This window comes from Cololabis saira, chromosome 13 (genome assembly GCF_033807715.1).
Source record: "Cololabis saira isolate AMF1-May2022 chromosome 13, fColSai1.1, whole genome shotgun sequence".
In the NCBI taxonomy this organism is placed as follows: domain Eukaryota; kingdom Metazoa; phylum Chordata; class Actinopteri; order Beloniformes; family Belonidae; genus Cololabis; species Cololabis saira.
This window is the reverse complement of record NC_084599.1, coordinates 47,101,231-47,119,907: the sequence shown is the minus strand read 5'-3', so window position 1 is coordinate 47,119,907 and position 18,677 is coordinate 47,101,231. Positions and strand designations below refer to the sequence as shown.

At 50.6% G+C, this 18,677-nt stretch overlaps 1 protein-coding gene across 1 annotated transcript in view; it reads left to right on the top strand.

Moving 5' to 3' along the window:
• Nucleotides 1–189: 189 nt before the first annotated feature.
• Nucleotides 190–18,677, top strand: part of LOC133458727 (solute carrier family 22 member 23-like) — a 39,424-nt gene continuing 20,936 nt past the window's right edge. Inside the window, exons 1-2 of the mRNA XM_061738930.1 lie at nucleotides 190–1,111; nucleotides 5,560–5,663. Of these exons, the coding sequence (XP_061594914.1) occupies nucleotides 635–1,111; nucleotides 5,560–5,663 (581 nt within the window). The 5' untranslated portion in view covers nucleotides 190–634. The remainder of the gene's footprint in view (nucleotides 1,112–5,559; nucleotides 5,664–18,677) is intronic.

Genomic DNA, 18,677 nt, shown 5'->3' with positions numbered 1-18,677 from the left:
TCTTTGTTGGAGCGGCGCTCCCGCAGCTCCGACCAATCAGAGCGCATAGCGCCACCGCTGGGGGCGGGGCCACACACACACACACACACACACACACACACACACACACACACACACACACACACACACACACACACACACACACACACACACACACACACACACACACAGAGCGGGTTTTGAGGTTTTATTCTAACGGCTGCAGATGGAGATGAGCGGCTCACGCAGGCGCAGCAGCGGGGGGTCCGCGGGGCGGTCTGAGGACCTGCCGAGGAGCCGCCGGGCCAGGCACTAGTAGGAACTGCCGAGGAGCCGCCGGGCCAGGCACTAGTAGGAGCTGCCGCAGCCGCCGGGCCAGGCACTAACAGGCATCTTCCCCGGCATGGACGCGTCCTGCAGCAGCGGAGCTTCATGGAACACAGAGCCGGTGCGGGGGCGCGCCCGGACCCGCCGGGACCTGATCCGGACCTGATCCGGACCTGGACCTGATCTGGACCCCCCAGCAGGACCTGATCCGGACCCGGACCCGGACCCGATCTGGACCTGATCCTGATCCTCATCCCTCTTTGTGCCGGAGCTGCAGCTGCGCAGGCGCGCTGCGCTCCGCTCTTCCTTTCTTCCCTCCGTCCTGGAGATGTCCGGGCGGCCGGAGGCCCCCGCGGGGCCCGCGGGGCCCGCGGGGCCCGCGCCCCCCCCCGGGGGGCCCCGGGTGGACGGCTGCGTGCTGCCCGCCCTGGGCGGGTTCGGCCGGTTCCAGCAGCGCCTGGTTCTGCTCACCTGGATCCCCGCGCTGCTCATCGGCCTCAGCAGGTTCTCCGACCAATTCCTGCTGGCGCAGCCCGTGGGCACCTGCCCCTGGAGTAACGGGAGTACCGGGGGTAACGGGAGTACCGGGAGTAACTGGAGTAACGGGAGTACCGGGAGTAACGGGAGTACCGGGATTAACGGCAGTAACGGGAGTACCGGGAGTAACGGGAATAACTGGACCGCGCTGGGGGGCCCCGGACCCGGACCCGGCGGGGGCCCCGGGGGCCCCGGGGGGCCGCTGTGCGCCTGCGCGGAGCTGAGGCTGGAGCTGCAGACGGGACTCAGCCAGAACGTGGTTACCAAGGTAACGGGGATGGGATGACGGGAGGGGAACCAGCGACCTGTGGGGGTTAAGTTGTTGTTATGAGTACACATCTCATCAACCCGTTTTTCTCACGATGGAACCAGAAATGTGAGTTTGATCCTTAACTCAACTTCCTCTTACTGCCACGGCTCGGCCGGTGGAGTTAGTTCCTTTTTTCTTTTTTTTTCTCATTTTCTTATTTTTAAATGACAATACCATCACATAGAAATTCTCCCATAATCAGTTTGAAAATATTTTACCAATGAAACTCAGCCTGAAGTGCAGCAGTAAAGTACATTTACAGGTACATTATTAAGACACCGTGAAGGTTGAAGATTAAAACACTGACGCGTCTGTGGCAAAATCACAGAGACCAGGTTTAAAAGCCAGTGGAGCTCAGAAAACTTCAACTTAAAAAACTTCAACATACTGAATGCATAAGCTATGATACTGCAAAGCATTAATTATAATAATAATATAATAAATTATTTCAAAAACCAAATTAGTAGAAGACACCGTGAGAAAGATTAGGAAAACATTCAATAAGCTGCTCAAAAGCTGGGCAAAATTAGGTGTTTAACTATTTTCTTCCTGGGAACGGAGGCACACACACACACACACACACACACACACACACACACACACACACACACACACACACACACACACACACACACACACACACACACACACACACACACACACACACACACACACACACACACACAGCCTGACAGCTGTCAGTCAGAGCGTCGCTGTCCTCGGTGCTGAAGCTGAGACTCTGAGCCAAACCAACCTTTTTCTTCTTTTTTTTTTATTTTCCATAGTTGTTTTAATCATAACAGTAACATAACATAACAGAACAGTAACAGTAACATAACATAACAGTTAACAGTAACATAACATAACAGTTAACAGTAACATAACATAACAGTTAACAGTAACATAACATAACAGTTAACAGTAACATAACATAACAGTTAACAGTAACATAACATAACAGTTAACAGTAACATAACAGTTAACATTAACAGTAACATAACAGAACAGTTAACAGTAACATAACATAACAGTTAACAGTAACATAACAGAACAGTTAACAGTAACATAACATAACAGTTAACAGTAACATAACATAACAGTTAACAGTAACATAACATAACAGTTAACAGTAACATAACATAACAGTTAACAGTAACATAACATAACAGTTAACAGTTAACAGTAACATAACATAACAGTTAACAGTAACATAACATAACAGTTAACAGTAACATAACATAACAGTTAACAGTAACATAACAGTTAACAGTAACATAACAGTTAACAGTAACATAACATAACAGTTAACAGTAACATAACAGTTAACAGTAACATAACAGTTAACAGTAACATAACATAACATAACAGTTAACAGTAACATAACATAACAGTTAACAGTAACATAACATAACAGTTAACAGTAACATAACATAACAGTTAACAGTAACATAACATAACAGTTAACAGTAACATAACATAACAGTTAACAGTAACATAACATAACAGTTAACAGTAACATAACATAACAGTAACATAACATAACAGTTAACAGTAACATAACATAACAGTTAACAGTAACATAACATAACAGTTAACAGTAACATAACATAACAGTTAACAGTAACATAACATAACAGTAACAGTAACATAACATAACAGTTAACAGTAACATAACATAACAGTAACAGTAACATAACATAACAGTTAACAGTAACATAACATAACAGTTAACAGTAACAGCTTCATGAAGCCAAACTGACAAAAGAACAACAACCTTGAATCACAAAGAACATAAAGTACAAATCTGTTCCCGTTTATATTTTACTTTGGGTAAAGGAAGTTACATTTTGAGATCACTTGACAAGATTAGTCCATTTTACAGCACATTTAAAATGCAGATGATGAGCAGAAGACACCGTGGAGAGACTGTAGCAGAAGACACCGTGGAGAGACTGTAGCAGAAGACACCGTGGACAGACTGTAGCAGAAGACACCGTGGAGAGACTGTAGCAGAAGACACCGTGGAGAGGCTGTAACAGAAGACACCGTGGAGAGACTGTAGCAGAAGACACCGTGGAGAGGCTGTAACAGAAGACACCGTGGAGAGACTGTAACAGAAGACACCGTGGAGAGACCGTAGCAGAAGACACCGTGGAGAGACTGTAGCAGAAGACACCGTGGAGAGACTGTAGCAGAAGACACCGTGGAGAGACTGTAGCAGAAGACACCGTGGAGAGACCGTAGCAGAAGACACCGTGGAGAGACTGTAACAGAAGACACCGTGGAGAGACTGTAACAGAAGACACCGTGGAGAGACTGTAGCAGAAGACACCGTGGACAGACTGTAGCAGAAGACACCGTGGACAGACTGTAGCAGAAGACACCGTGGAGAGACTGTAGCAGAAGACACCGTGGAGAGACTGTAGCAGAAGACACCGTGGAGAGACTGTAGCAGAAGACACCGTGGAGAGACTGTAGCAGAAGACACCGTGGAGAGACTGTAACACGCTGCATTTTGCAACTTCACAAACAGCCGGCCACTTCGGGTGTACAGAACTGTCTCAGAAAATTAGAATATTGTGATTTTCTGTAATGCCATTACAAAAATGTCATCAATTCTTATTCTCATTACAAATCAACTGAAATATTACAAGCCTTTTATTATTTTAATATTGCTGATCATGGCTTACAGTTTAAGAAAACTCAAATATCCTATCTAAAAAAACTAGAATATTCTGGGAATCTTAATCTTAAGCTGTAAACCATAATCAGAAATATTAAAATAATAAAAGGCTTGCAATATTTCAGTTGATTTGTAATGAATCCAGAATGGATGACATTTTTTTTTTTTTTTTAATTGCATTATAGAAAATAAAGAACTTTATCACAATATTCTAATTTTCTGAGACAGTCCTGTATTTCACCAGTCTGAAAGGAATTCACTTCTTTTGGGAAATGGAACATAAGGAGCCTCGGCTAATCTAAGGTTCTCTTATTAGTTCCAGGGCCGTAACAGTGGCCCCCCAAAAGTCTTTATTAGCATCTCCCTCAATTTAAAAATCAGGCAGGAGCTCAGACAAAAAAGAGAAAGAAAGTAGTCCCATTAAATCTCATGTTAAAAGAAAGTGGGGGAAAAGAAAGCCTGAAGGCTGAGTTCTGGTTCTGCGTCCACACGCCGTCCCTACGGCGTAGGGTACGCGTCGACGTGTACCACACGCAGACCGAGAGCTGTGATTGGTTCTCTTGGTAGCAACGCACTTCCGGTTTCAGGTTTGAAGCAGTGGTGAACTTTCAGCCTCTTTTCTTCGTGTGATTTTTTTTGTTTTGGTTTTTTGCACAATAGTTGTCCTTATCTCTTTCATTCACTGTGACCGGAAAAAGTCGGATAAACCATTCAGGAAAAGATCGCGACCCCCTAGCGGTCACGGGGGGAACTGCACCGTGGAGAAATGGAGTGACGGAGAAGTCCGAAGGTTCACGACGGCGTCACGGCGTCACGGCGACGGCGTAGGCACGGCGTAGGCACGGCGTAGGCACGACGGCGTCACGGCGACGGCGTCACGGCGACTGCGTCACGGCGACGGCGTCACGGCGACGGCGTCACGGCGACGGCGTCACGGCGACGGCGTCACGACGACGGCGTCACGACGACGGCGTCACGACGACGGCGTCACGGCGAAGGCGTCACGGCGACGGCGTCACGGCGAAGGCGTCACGGCGACGGCGTAGGCACGGCGTCGGTTTGATGCAGAACCATAATTGAGGCTTAAGTGAGAATTCAGCAAGCATTTAATTTGTCGATCAGTAACTATTTGAAAGGCTGTTGGATTCTCAAAAATGGGACTTTACAGGTTTCACAGACGCGTAAAAATGCCAGCGCCCCGTGGACCGGAGCTGAACCTGCCGGAGCTGAACCCGCGACCGGGCCGGCCGCCCTTCCGTTCTTCATCCACGCCAGTAGCTCTGCCATCAAGAGTCTTTCCGTTCATGGCACGTCTTTAGCGTCGTCAACGTTGTCGTATTTCACAAAGCCGAACCCGCCGGATCTGCCGGTCTCTTTGTCTCTGACAACGTCCACTTTCTCCATGGTTCTGTATCTGCCGAGGGCGGCCAGAGAGTCTTCATTGGTCTGGAGTTCAAGCCTCCGATGAACAGTTTACCTTCGTCAGACGTATTGATGAACAGTTTACCTTCGTCAGATATTATTGATGAACAGTTTACCTTTGTCATATTTGAGCGTCGGCGGTCGCCGTGCAGCAGGAATGAGGCAGCTTGTGTCAGTTCTGTCTGGATTCAGATCCAGTTTCCTCTCGTTCTCGTACCAGAAGTATTTCAGCGTCTGATATTTCTTTATTTCTACGTCTCCCTGAAGTCGGTACTGATTCTGCTTTTGTTTCTGGTTCCAGTGGAACCTGGTGTGCGACTCGGCCTGGAAGGTCCACATCGCCAAGTTCTCCCTGCTGGTGGGATCCATCGTGGGCTACCTGGTGATGGGCGTCCTGGCCGACTGGTAGGTGGCTAACGCTAGCTGTAACCGTGTAGCCGTAACTCCGTCACACAAGGCTCAACTCTGTCACACGTAGACATTTTTGATCAATTATTTATCATTGTTTATGAAAACATCATCTATTGATGGTTGGAGGTTGTCTGAAATGTTTAGAAGATCATACAAATATAATTTTTAACTCACATTCTGAAGCTAAAACAACTTTAACTCAAAGTCCAGGAGGCCCTTGGTTAAAAAAAATGCTATTTCAGGTGGAGGAATAGCAAATGTGTGATATTGTCAGCATTTTTTATGTTCTCAATTATTGAATTAGAGTGAGGGACATCTGATTCATAGAAAAATGATGTTTTAATTACAATAATATGTTTAAATAGAGTTCAGACCAATTCCATAGTGTCCATAACGGAGTTGAGGCCAAACAGTGCCCACATCCCACAATAATGACCAAAAATGATTACGATTTGCAACCTGAGGTGGGAAAATATGATTTTCTACAACTTTAATATGTTCTTAAAGTTGTGAAGTATTCAGAATATTAGCTGCTTCCTCCTGAAACATCCCTCACCCTTTCACCGCTAGCTGCTTCCTCCTGAAACATCCCTCACCCTTTCACCGCTAGCTGCTTCCTCCTGAAACATCCCTCACCCTTTCACCGCTAGCTGAAACATCCCTCACCCTTTCACCGCTAGCTGCTTCCTCCTGAAACATCCCTCACCCTTTCACTGCTAGCTGCTTCCTCCTGAAACATCCCTCACCCTTTCACCGCTAGCTGCTTCCTCCTGAAACATCCCTCACCCTTTCACTGCTAGCTGCTTCCTCCTGAAACATCCCTCACCCTTTCACTGCTAGCTGCTTCCTCCTGAAACATCCCTCACCCTTTCACCGCTAGCTGCTTCCTCCTGAAACATCCCTCACCCTTTCACTGCTAGCTGCTTCCTCCTGAAACATCCCTCACCCTTTCACCGCTAGCTGCTTCCTCCTGAAACATCCCTCACCCTTTCACCGCTAGCTGCTTCCTCCTGAAACATCCCTCACCCTTTCACTGCTAGCTGCTTCCTCCTGAAACATCCCTCACCCTTTCACCGCTAGCTGCTTCCTCCTGAAACATCCCTCACCCTTTCATTTAAGCCCAGAATGGGCGGTTATCCCGTCTTCTCCACTAGCTGCTGATGTTTTGCGACTAAGGGGGGAGTGACGTCAGTGCAGACCCTGTTTTCCTGAGAAACGTGACACACGGCGTGACGTCATGAACGTTCCCTCCCCCACCTGAGCTGCATCGTGGGAAAAACCCCCGCGTTGTGCTCAGGATCAGTAACAATGCAGTCAATGCAGAAAATGCCCCCGACCCCCAACCTGCCCGACCCCCGACCCCCGACCCCCGACCCCCGACCTCCTGCTACCAGGAAGCTACAGAGTCCCAGTGGAACAATACTGACATCTTCCACCTGACCGAGCAGCACCAGGAGGGTTTAACGGTGCCCCCCCTGCTCCTGATACAATTCCGATGCTTTTTCCCGATCAGATACATTTTGGCAATGAATTAAAAAAAAAAAGAAAAAAAAAGTGGACTAAAACTCAAATTGTCCCAAGTTTGTTTTCTTGTCCGTCTCTCCAACATGGACATTTATTTCAACAAAGATTATCAGCTCTGGAGCCACAAAATGTAGAAACATGAAACTGTAAACTAAAACAAAAAGTGCAGAACAGTGCAATAAAAAAATAAATACATTCCAATTCAAAAGTAGTTTTACCTACTACATTCAAAAGTTGAATGAGAGGCCGATTCGTGACCCACATATCCTTGTGAATGCTAACAGGGGAAAGTGGTGGTGGGTTGTGGTCGCGCTGGAGCCTGTTTCTGTCTTTCCTTACGGAGCTGTCGTTCGGTTTGTGCGACACGGTGGAGTTCCTTCTCATAATGTGCAGCACCTTCTTGCACCGCCGCCCTCCAGCAGTGTCTGTTCAAGGACATGTGCTCCCAGTCCTGAGATGATATCAGGAATTTATTCAGGTTGTTCCTGATGTTTGTCTTGAAGCGTTTCTTCTGCCCACCTGGAGCTCGCGGACCTTTGTCCAGCTGGGAGTACAGATGTTTGGGGAGACGGGTGTGGGACCTCTGTCCAGCTGGGAGTACAGATGTTTGGGGAGACGGGTGTGGGACCTCTGTCCAGCTGGGAGTACAGATTTTTGGGGAGACGGGTGTGGGACCTCTGTCCAGCTGGGAGTACAGATGTTTGGGGAGACAGGTGTGGGACCTCTGTCCAGCTGGGAGTACAGATGTTTGGGGAGACGGGTGTGGGACCTCTGTCCAGCTGGGAGTACAGATGTTTGGGGAGACGGGTGTGGGACCTCTGTCCAGCTGGGAGTACAGATGTTTGGGGAGACGGGTGTGGGACCTCTGTCCAGCTGGGAGTATAGCATTTGTTTTGGGAGACAGGTGTGGGACCTCTGTCCAGCTGGGAGTATAGAATTTGTTTTGGGAGACAGGTGTGGGACCTCTGTCCAGCTGGGAGTATAGAATTTGTTTTGGGAGACAGGTGTGGGACCTCTGTCCAGCTGGGAGTACAGATGTTTGGGGAGACGGGTGTGGGACCTCTGTCCAGCTGGGAGTGTAGATGTTTAGGGAGACGGGTGTGGGACCTCTGTCCAGCTGGGAGTACAGATGTTTGGGGAGACGGGTGTGGGACCTCTGTCCAGCTGGGAGTGTAGATGTTTGGGGAGACGGGTGTGGGACCTCTGTCCAGCTGGGAGTGTAGATGTTTGAGGAGACGGGTGTGGGACCTCTGTCCAGCTGGGAGTACAGATGTTTGGGGAGACGGGTGTGGGACCTCTGTCCAGCTGGGAGTACAGATGTTTGGGGAGACAGGTGTGGGACCTCTGTCCAGCTGGGAGTACAGATGTTTTGGGAGACGGGTGTGGGACCTCTGTCCAGCTGGGAGTATAGATGTTTGGGGAGATGGGTGTGGGACCTCTGTCCAGCTGGGAGTACAGATGTTTGGGGAGACGGGTGTGGGACCTCTGTCCAGCTGGGAGTACAGATGTTTGGGGAGACGGGTGTGGGACCTCTGTCCAGCTGGGAGTGTAGATGTTTGGGGAGACGGGTGTGGGACCTCTGTCCAGCTGGGAGTGTAGATGTTTGGGGAGACGGGTGTGGGACCTCTGTCCAGCTGGGAGTATAGATGTTTGGGGAGACGGGTGTGGGACCTCTGTCCAGCTGGGAGTACAGATGTTTGGGGAGACGGGTGTGGGACCTTTGTCCAGCTGGGAGTGTAGATGTTTGGGGAGACGGGTGTGGGACCTCTGTCCAGCTGGGAGTACAGATGTTTGGGGAGACGGGTGTGGGACCTCTGTCCAGCTGGATGTTTGGGGAGACAGGTGTGGGACCTCTGTCCAGCTGGGAGTAGAGATGTTTGGGGAGACGGGTGTGGGACCTCTGTCCAGCTGGGAGTATAGATGTTTGGGGAGACGGGTGTGGGACCTCTGTCCAGCTGGGAGTGTAGATGTTTGGAGAGACGGGTGTGGGACCTCTGTCCAGCTGGGAGTGTAGATGTTTGGAGAGACAGGTGTGGGACCTCTGTCCAGCTGGGAGTATAGAATTTGTTTGGGGAGACGGGTGTGGGACCTCTGTCCAGCTGGGAGTGTAGATGTTTGGGGAGACAGGTGTGGGACCTCTGTCCAGCTGGGAGTATAGATGTTTGGGGAGACGGGTGTGGGACCTCTGTCCAGCTGGGAGTGTAGATGTTTGGGGAGACAGGTGTGGGACCTCTGTCCAGCTGGGAGTATAGATGTTTGGGGAGACGGGTGTGGGACCTCTGTCCAGCTGGGAGTATAGATGTTTGGGGAGACGGGTGTGGGACCTCTGTCCAGCTGGGAGTGTAGATGTTTGGGGAGACGGGTGTGGGACCTCTGTCCAGCTGGGAGTATAGATGTTTGGGGAGACAGGTGTGGGACCTCTGTCCAGCTGGGAGTGTAGATGTTTGGGGAGACGGGTGTGGGACCTCTGTCCAGCTGGGAGTATAGATGTTTGGGGAGACGGGTGTGGGACCTCTGTCCAGCTGGGAGATGTTTGGGGAGACGGGTGTGGGACCTCTGTCCAGCTGGGAGTACAGATGTTTGGGGAGACGGGTGTGGGACCTCTGTCCAGCTGGGAGTACAGATGTTTGGGGAGACGGGTGTGGGACCTCTGTCCAGCTGGGAGTACAGATTTTTGGGGAGACGGGTGTGGGACCTCTGTCCAGCTGGGAGTACAGATGTTTGGGGAGACGGGTGTGGGACCTCTGTCCAGCTGGGAGTACAGATGTTTGGGGAGACGGGTGTGGGACCTCTGTCCAGCTGGGAGTACAGATGTTTGGGGAGACAGGTGTGGGACCTCTGTCCAGCTGGGAGTACAGATGTTTGGGGAGACGGGTGTGGGACCTCTGTCCAGCTGGGAGTACAGATGTTTGGGGAGACGGGTGTGGGACCTCTGTCCAGCTGGGAGTACAGATGTTTGGGGAGACGGGTGTGGGACCTCTGTCCAGCTGGGAGTATAGATGTTTGGGGAGACAGGTGTGGGACCTCTGTCCAGCTGGGAGTATAGAATTTGTTTTGGGAGACAGGTGTGGGACCTCTGTCCAGCTGGGAGTATAGAATTTGTTTTGGGAGACAGGTGTGGGACCTCTGTCCAGCTGGGAGTATAGAATTTGTTTTGGGAGACAGGTGTGGGACCTCTGTCCAGCTGGGAGTACAGATGTTTGGGGAGACGGGTGTGGGACCTCTGTCCAGCTGGGAGTGTAGATGTTTAGGGAGACGGGTGTGGGACCTCTGTCCAGCTGGGAGATGTTTGGGGAGACGGGTGTGGGACCTCTGTCCAGCTGGGAGTACAGATGTTTGGGGAGACGGGTGTGGGACCTCTGTCCAGCTGGGAGTATAGATGTTTGGGGAGATGGGTGTGGGACCTCTGTCCAGCTGGGAGTACAGATGTTTGGGGAGACGGGTGTGGGACCTCTGTCCAGCTGGGAGTACAGATGTTTGGGGAGACGGGTGTGGGACCTCTGTCCAGCTGGGAGTGTAGATGTTTGGGGAGACGGGTGTGGGACCTCTGTCCAGCTGGGAGTGTAGATGTTTGAGGAGACGGGTGTGGGACCTCTGTCCAGCTGGGAGTACAGATGTTTGGGGAGACGGGTGTGGGACCTCTGTCCAGCTGGGAGTACAGATGTTTGGGGAGACAGGTGTGGGACCTCTGTCCAGCTGGGAGTACAGATGTTTTGGGAGACGGGTGTGGGACCTCTGTCCAGCTGGGAGTATAGATGTTTGGGGAGATGGGTGTGGGACCTCTGTCCAGCTGGGAGTACAGATGTTTGGGGAGACGGGTGTGGGACCTCTGTCCAGCTGGGAGTACAGATGTTTTGGGAGACGGGTGTGGGACCTCTGTCCAGCTGGGAGTATAGATGTTTGGGGAGATGGGTGTGGGACCTCTGTCCAGCTGGGAGTGTAGATGTTTGGGGAGACGGGTGTGGGACCTCTGTCCAGCTGGGAGTGTAGATGTTTGGGGAGACGGGTGTGGGACCTCTGTCCAGCTGGGAGTGTAGATGTTTGGGGAGACGGGTGTGGGACCTCTGTCCAGCTGGGAGTATAGATGTTTGGGGAGACGGGTGTGGGACCTCTGTCCAGCTGGGAGTACAGATGTTTGGGGAGACGGGTGTGGGACCTTTGTCCAGCTGGGAGTGTAGATGTTTGGGGAGACGGGTGTGGGACCTCTGTCCAGCTGGGAGTACAGATGTTTGGGGAGACGGGTGTGGGACCTCTGTCCAGCTGGGAGTACAGATGTTTGGGGAGACGGGTGTGGGACCTCTGTCCAGCTGGGAGTACAGATGTTTGGGGAGACGGGTGTGGGACCTCTGTCCAGCTGGATGTTTGGGGAGACAGGTGTGGGACCTCTGTCCAGCTGGGAGTAGAGATGTTTGGGGAGACGGGTGTGGGACCTCTGTCCAGCTGGGAGTATAGATGTTTGGGGAGACGGGTGTGGGACCTCTGTCCAGCTGGGAGTGTAGATGTTTGGAGAGACGGGTGTGGGACCTCTGTCCAGCTGGGAGTGTAGATGTTTGGAGAGACAGGTGTGGGACCTCTGTCCAGCTGGGAGTATAGAATTTGTTTGGGGAGACGGGTGTGGGACCTCTGTCCAGCTGGGAGTGTAGATGTTTGGGGAGACAGGTGTGGGACCTCTGTCCAGCTGGGAGTATAGATGTTTGGGGAGACGGGTGTGGGACCTCTGTCCAGCTGGGAGTGTAGATGTTTGGGGAGACAGGTGTGGGACCTCTGTCCAGCTGGGAGTATAGATGTTTGGGGAGACGGGTGTGGGACCTCTGTCCAGCTGGGAGTGTAGATGTTTGGGGAGACGGGTGTGGGACCTCTGTCCAGCTGGGAGTATAGATGTTTGGGGAGACAGGTGTGGGACCTCTGTCCAGCTGGGAGTGTAGATGTTTGGGGAGACGGGTGTGGGACCTCTGTCCAGCTGGGAGTATAGATGTTTGGGGAGACGGGTGTGGGACCTCTGTCCAGCTGGGAGATGTTTGGGGAGACGGGTGTGGCACCTCTGTCCAGCTGGGAGTACAGATGTTTGGGGAGACGGGTGTGGGACCTCTGTCCAGCTGGGAGTATAGATGTTTGGGGAGACGGGTGTGGGACCTCTGTCCAGCTGGGAGTATAGATGTTTGGGGAGACGGGTGTGGGACCTCTTTCCAGCTGGGAGTACAGATGTTTGGGGAGACAGGTGTGGGACCTCTGTCCAGCTGGGAGTGTAGATGTTTAGGGAGACGGGTGTGGGACCTCTGTCCAGCTGGGAGTGTAGATGTTTGGGGAGACTGGTGTGGGACCTCTGTCCAGCTGGGAGTGTAGATGTTTGGGGAGACAGGTGTGGGACCTCTGTCCAGCTGGGAGTGTAGATGTTTGGGGAGACAGGTGTGGGACCTCTGTCCAGCTGGGAGTACAGATGTTTGGGGAGACGGGTGTGGGACCTCTGTCCAGCTGGGACTACAGATGTTTGGGGAGACGGGTGTGGGACCTCTGTCCAGCTGGGAGATGTTTGGGGAGATGGGTGTGGGACCTCTGTCCAGCTGGGAGTATAGATGTTTGGGGAGACAGGTGTGGGACCTCTGTCCAGCTGGGAGTGTAGATGTTTTTGGGAGACGGGTGTGGGACCTCTGTCCAGCTGGGAGTATAGAATTTGTTTGGGGAGACGGGTGTGGGACCTCTGTCCAGCTGGGAGTGTAGATGTTTGGGGAGACGGGTGTGGGACCTCTGTCCAGCTGGGAGTGTAGATGTTTGGGGAGACGGGTGTGGGACCTCTGTCCAGCTGGGAGTACAGATGTTTGGGGAGACGGGTGTGGGACCTCTGTCCAGCTGGGAGTGTAGATGTTTGGGGAGACGGGTGTGGGACCTCTGTCCAGCTGGGAGTATAGATGTTTGGGGAGATGGGTGTGGGACCTCTGTCCAGCTGGGAGTACAGATGTTTGGGGAGACGGGTGTGGGACCTCTGTCCAGCTGGGAGTACAGATGTTTGGGGAGACGGGTGTGGGACCTCTGTCCAGCTGGGAGTAGAGATGTTTGGGGAGACGGGTGTGGGACCTCTGTCCAGCTGGGAGTGTAGATGTTTGGGGAGACGGGTGTGGGACCTCTGTCCAGCTGGGAGTGTAGATGTTTGGGGAGACGGGTGTGGGACCTCTGTCCAGCTGGGAGTAGAGATGTTTGGGGAGACAGGTGTGGGACCTCTGTCCAGCTGGGAGTATAGATGTTTGGGGAGACGGGTACTGTAGGTGGTTCTAGAGCTCTGAGGTTCTGTAGGTGGTTCTAGAGCTCTGAGGTTCTGTAGGTTGTTCTAGAGCTCTGAGGTTCTGTAGGTGGTTCTAGAGCTCTGAGGTTCTGTAGGTGGTTCTAGAGCTCTGAGGTTCTGTAGGTGGTTCTAGAGCTCTGAGGTTCTGTAGGTGGTTCTAGAGCTCTGAGGTTCCTGCTGTAGGTTGTTCTAGAGCTCTGAGGTTCTGTAGGTTGTTCTAGAGCTCTGAGGTTCTGTAGGTTGTTCTAGAGCTCTGAGGTTCTGTAGGTTGTTCTAGAGCTCTGAGGTTCTGTAGGTGGTTCTAGAGCTCTGAGGTTCCTGCTGGAGGTCGTCCATGATTCTGCCCCGTACAGCAAGGTGTTTACAACCACAGCCTTGTAAACCAGGAGCTTGGTGTCGACCCGGAGATCTCGGTCTTCAAAGACTCTTTTCCGGAGTCTGGCGTAAGCTCCGCTGGCACAGCTCAGGCCGTGATTGACCTCAGAGTCGATGTCCACTTTGGAGGAGAGAAGGCTGCCGAGGTAGAGGAAGTGGTCAACATTTTCAAGTGTGTTGTTGTCCACTTTTATGGTGGGTGGAGTCGGTGGCTGGTTGGGAGGAGGCTGATGTAGCACCTGGGTCTTCTTCTCATTGATTCCTACAGGGAGTTCAGAGAGCTGGCTGATCAGTTGGTTCTTGATGGCAAATCCAACCCCATGGATCCTCGGCTCATCTGTGGCTTTTCCTTTCCAAAAGAAAGTATAGCCACCCTTCTCCTCCTTCAGACGACCTTCTCCTCCTTCAGATGACCTTCATCTGGCCTTCAGGTTTCTGAGAGAGCAGCGATGTCAATCTGGCATCTTCTCAGTTCCCTAGCAATGATGGCGGTTCTCCTCTCCGGCCTGACTCTGGTTGCACATTCCATCAGTGTGCGCACATTCCAGGCTCCAAAATTAAAGTTTTTGTATTTTCGACGCAAATTGGTGATCCCTCTGAACGCGGTGATCCAGTCGGGAGGTTTGAGGCAGGATATTTTTAGGGCACCTTTTCTCGCCCCTTCCCCGTTAGGGGTGAGCAGAGTGGATCCTAAAAAGGGCTGCTCAGTCGTGGATGTAGCTACCGAGAGGCTCTTTCTGCCTCAGTCCAAGAGCCCAGCGATCATCTAAACATCCACCGCCTGATGTGCCAGCTTGTGACTAGGGGCTTCCAGACTTCACAATCCTGCCCCCGTCGCCACTTACTGGTCGCGACAGGACTTTAACCCGGGATGTTAGGTGGATTCCCTGAAGAAGACGCCTGTGCGTGACCTTGTTTAACGTGGGGAGAAGGTGCACAGACAGACACCACAAGGTCCTTGACAGATCGGGGTCAGAATCCAGTGGCATGGACTCCAAGACGACCGGCAACCCTTTTCTGCTGCAGCCTGCTTCCACCTTCCCAGCTGTTGTGATGCTCCCCTTAGGTCAGCCATCGTCCTCCGCCTGCTCCACCGTTGAGGTCTTCACTATTTACCCATAGCTGGGGCTGTTTACCCACGAACCGGGACAGTGGTTGATGGGCAGTTGGACGTGTCCACACGCAGGTGGACACACATGCCGCATCTCTGGGGCGTTTCTGGAGCCCGCTGCTGCTCCGAGATCCCACACAGCTCAGCCTGGAACCTCCAGGTAGCAGTTACCGTGTGTGGCCACCAGGAGGCGTGTGCGAGACTTGGTAGTGGAGAGGCCGAGTACCGACTGAGGAGACTTACGCACTCGGCTCGTCTTTTCACCCCCGGAAACAGAGGGCTAGCTAACAGAGGGCTAGCCGGCGGCGGTAGCTGAAAGCAGAAAGCAGAGGCAGCATGCACTAACTACAGGCGCTACTACTCCAACACTACCGCACTGACATCAATTCAATTCAATTCAATTCAATTTTATTTATATAGCGTCTAATACAACAGAGTTGTCTCTAGACGCTTTACAGAGACCCATACCCAGAACATGACCCCCGAGCAGTTATTACACAAACAATGGCAGGTAAAAACTCCCCTAGTGGGAGAAAAACCTTAAGCCAAACAGTGGCAAGGAAAAACTCCCCTTTAGGAGGGAAGAAACCTTGAGCAGGACCAGGCTCATCAGGGGGGACCCTCCTGCCGAGGGCCAGACTGGTGGGTCAGGGACGGCAACAGCACAGCAGGCAGGTGGAAGCAGCAACGGGATGACCGGGGGTGGGGACCGCAGGCCAGCACACAGCTCCCGAAGCTCCGGCCCAATCAGCAAGTCCCAGGTTGGGGTGCAGGGTCAGGAAAAGACTTGTGCTCCGTAATGCAAGCTACAAGCCACCCACGGCCACCTGCAGGACAAAAGAGAGAAAAGGGAGGAGAAGGGGGGGCCAGCAACGGGATGACCAGGGGTGGGGACCGCAGGCCAGCACGCAGCTTCCGAAGCTCCGGCCCAATCATCAAGTCCCAGGTTGGGGTGCAGGGTCGGGGAAAGGTTGAGAAGGGGCAGGGCCAGGGAGAGGAGTCTTGAGGGACGAACATTCTCCCCCGCCCAAAAGGGGCCGTTACCCTGCCCCCCTCACTCCCACACTGCAGGTTCCGGTGTCCGGCAAAGGATGCTGCAACATGGACAAAAGAGAGAAAAGGGAGGAGAAGGGGGGGCCAGCACAAGAAACCACAGGAGCGACTCTGACACACTAAAGTTTACACTACCTAGAGATTTACCAACACCAGCTAGAGGTTTACTAAACACTAACTATAGGCTTTACTAAACAGAAATGTTTTAAGTTTAGTTTTAAAGGTGGAGGTGGTGTCAGCCCCCTTAACCCAGATTGGAAGTTGGTTCCATAGTAGTGGCGCCTGATAGCAGAACGCCCGCCCTCCAAATCTACATTTAGATACTCTAGGAACTACAAGTAAACCTGCACTCTGAGAACGGAGAGCTCTGCCAGGAACATAAGGCACTATCAGGTCTTGCAAATAATGCGGAGCTAAGCCGTTTTGGGCTTTATACGCAAGTAATAAAATTTTAAATTGGATTCTGAATTTTACGGGTAACCAATGGAGCGACACTAACACTGGAGAGACGTGGTCTCTCCTGCTAATTCCTGTCAGTACTCGTGCTGCTGCATTTTGGATCAGCTGGAGCCTATTCAGCAAATTACTTGGACATCCTGCTAACAACACATTACAGTAATCTAGTCTAGAAGATACAAACGCATGAACTAGTTTTTCTGCATCACTCTGTGAGAGGATTTTCCTAATCTTTGCAATATTACGGAGATGGAAAAAGGCTATTTTACAAACCTGATTGACATATGGTTTAAACGACAAATCCTGATCGAAAATAACACCAAGATTTCTCACAGTTGCACTGGAAGCCATCGCAACACCATCTAATCCCTTCCTAAGATGCTCTGGACCAAGAATGATAACCTCTGTTTTATCTGAATTTAGAAGCAGGAAATTTCTGGACATCCAGTCCTTGATGTCCCTAAGACATGCCTGAAGTTTAACTAACGGTTCTGTTTCATCCGGCTTCATAGACAAATAGAGCTGCGTATCATCAGCATAACAATGAAATTGTATGCCGTGATTCTGGATTATACTTCCCAACGGCTGCATGTATAAACTGAACAAGATTGGCCCTAGCACTGAACCCTGCGGAACACCATAACAGACCCTTGACTGTTCTGAAGAAACCTCATGTACATGAACAAACTGGAACCTGTCAGATAGGTATGATTTAAACCAACATAGAGCTGTCCCTTTAATCCCAGCAACATGCTCTAACCTGTGCAGTAAAATGCCATGATCTATAGTGTCAAAAGCAGCACTGAGGTCCAGTAGAACCAGTATGGACACTAATCCCTTATCTGAGGCCATAAGGAGGTCATTCGTGACTCGAACAAGTGCTGTCTCTGTGCTATGATGCATTCTGAACCCTGACTGAAAGACTTCAAACAGATCATTTCTATACAAATAGTCACATAACTGGCTTGAAACTGCCTTTTCCAGAATTTTAGACACAAATGGAAGGTTGGAAATTGGTCTATAATTAGCTAAGGTGTCTGGGTCAAGAGAAGGTTTTTTAAGTAAAGGTTTAATTACTGCCACTTTGAAAACCTGTGGTACATATCCTAAACTTAGGGATAAGTTAATTTGGTCCAGTATTGTCGTACCAATAAGAGAAAAAATATGTTTGAATAGTCGAGTCGGGATGGGGTCTAACATACATGTGGTTGACTTAGCTCTATTAACGAGTGAAGTCAGCTCAGGGAGGTCTATAGGATCAAAACAGTCTAGAGACAAGTCAGAGCCTAGGGAAGTCGCTAAAGCTGAAGAAACACCTACAACCGGCTGGTTGATTTCTTCTCTAATTCTCGCGATTTTACTGTTGAAGAAGCCCATAAAGTCCTCACTACTGAGAGCTGCAGGAATGCACGGCTCAACAGAGTTGTGACTCTTTGTCAGCCTGGCTACAGTGCTGAACAGAAAACGTGGGTTACTTTTGTTATCCTCTAACAACGTTGAATAATAAGCTGTTCTGGCTTTGCGAATGGCTTTTTTATATACTATTAGAATATCTTTCCATTCACGATGAGAGTCTACAGACCTACAAGAGTACCACTTCCTTTCCATTTTACGCACGTTTTGTTTCAACATGCGGATATCTGAATTATACCAGGGAGTTAAGCTCCTGTGGCTAGAAACCCTCCTTTTCAAAGGAGCAACTTCATCTAAAGCTGAATGCAACAAATCAGCAGTGTTACTAGCAAGGAAATCAACATCTGCAGAGGTAGAACCCAGGTCACTGGCCTCGACTACATCACTATTTCGCACTGTCGTAAGATAAGCAATGGCCTCCCTAAATTTAACAATAACTTCATCAGACAAACATCTGCTAAAATAATACCTCCTATTTTGCACTTCAACATCAACAAAATTAAATTCAAACGTTATTAAGTAATGGTCGGATAAAAGGGAGTTTACAGGTGACACCAACAGACCATCAGTTTCAACACCGTAGGTGAGAACGAGATCGAGAGTATGATTAAAACAGTGCGTCGGTTTATCCACTTTTTGTGAGATACCCATTGATTCTAGAAGAGAATCGAAGGCTAATTTAAGATTATCGCTTTCAACATCCATATGAATGTTAAAATCACCCACTATGATGAATTTATCTGTGCTGATCAATAATCCAGAAAGGAAATCTGAAAATTCAGACAAAAACTCCAGATAC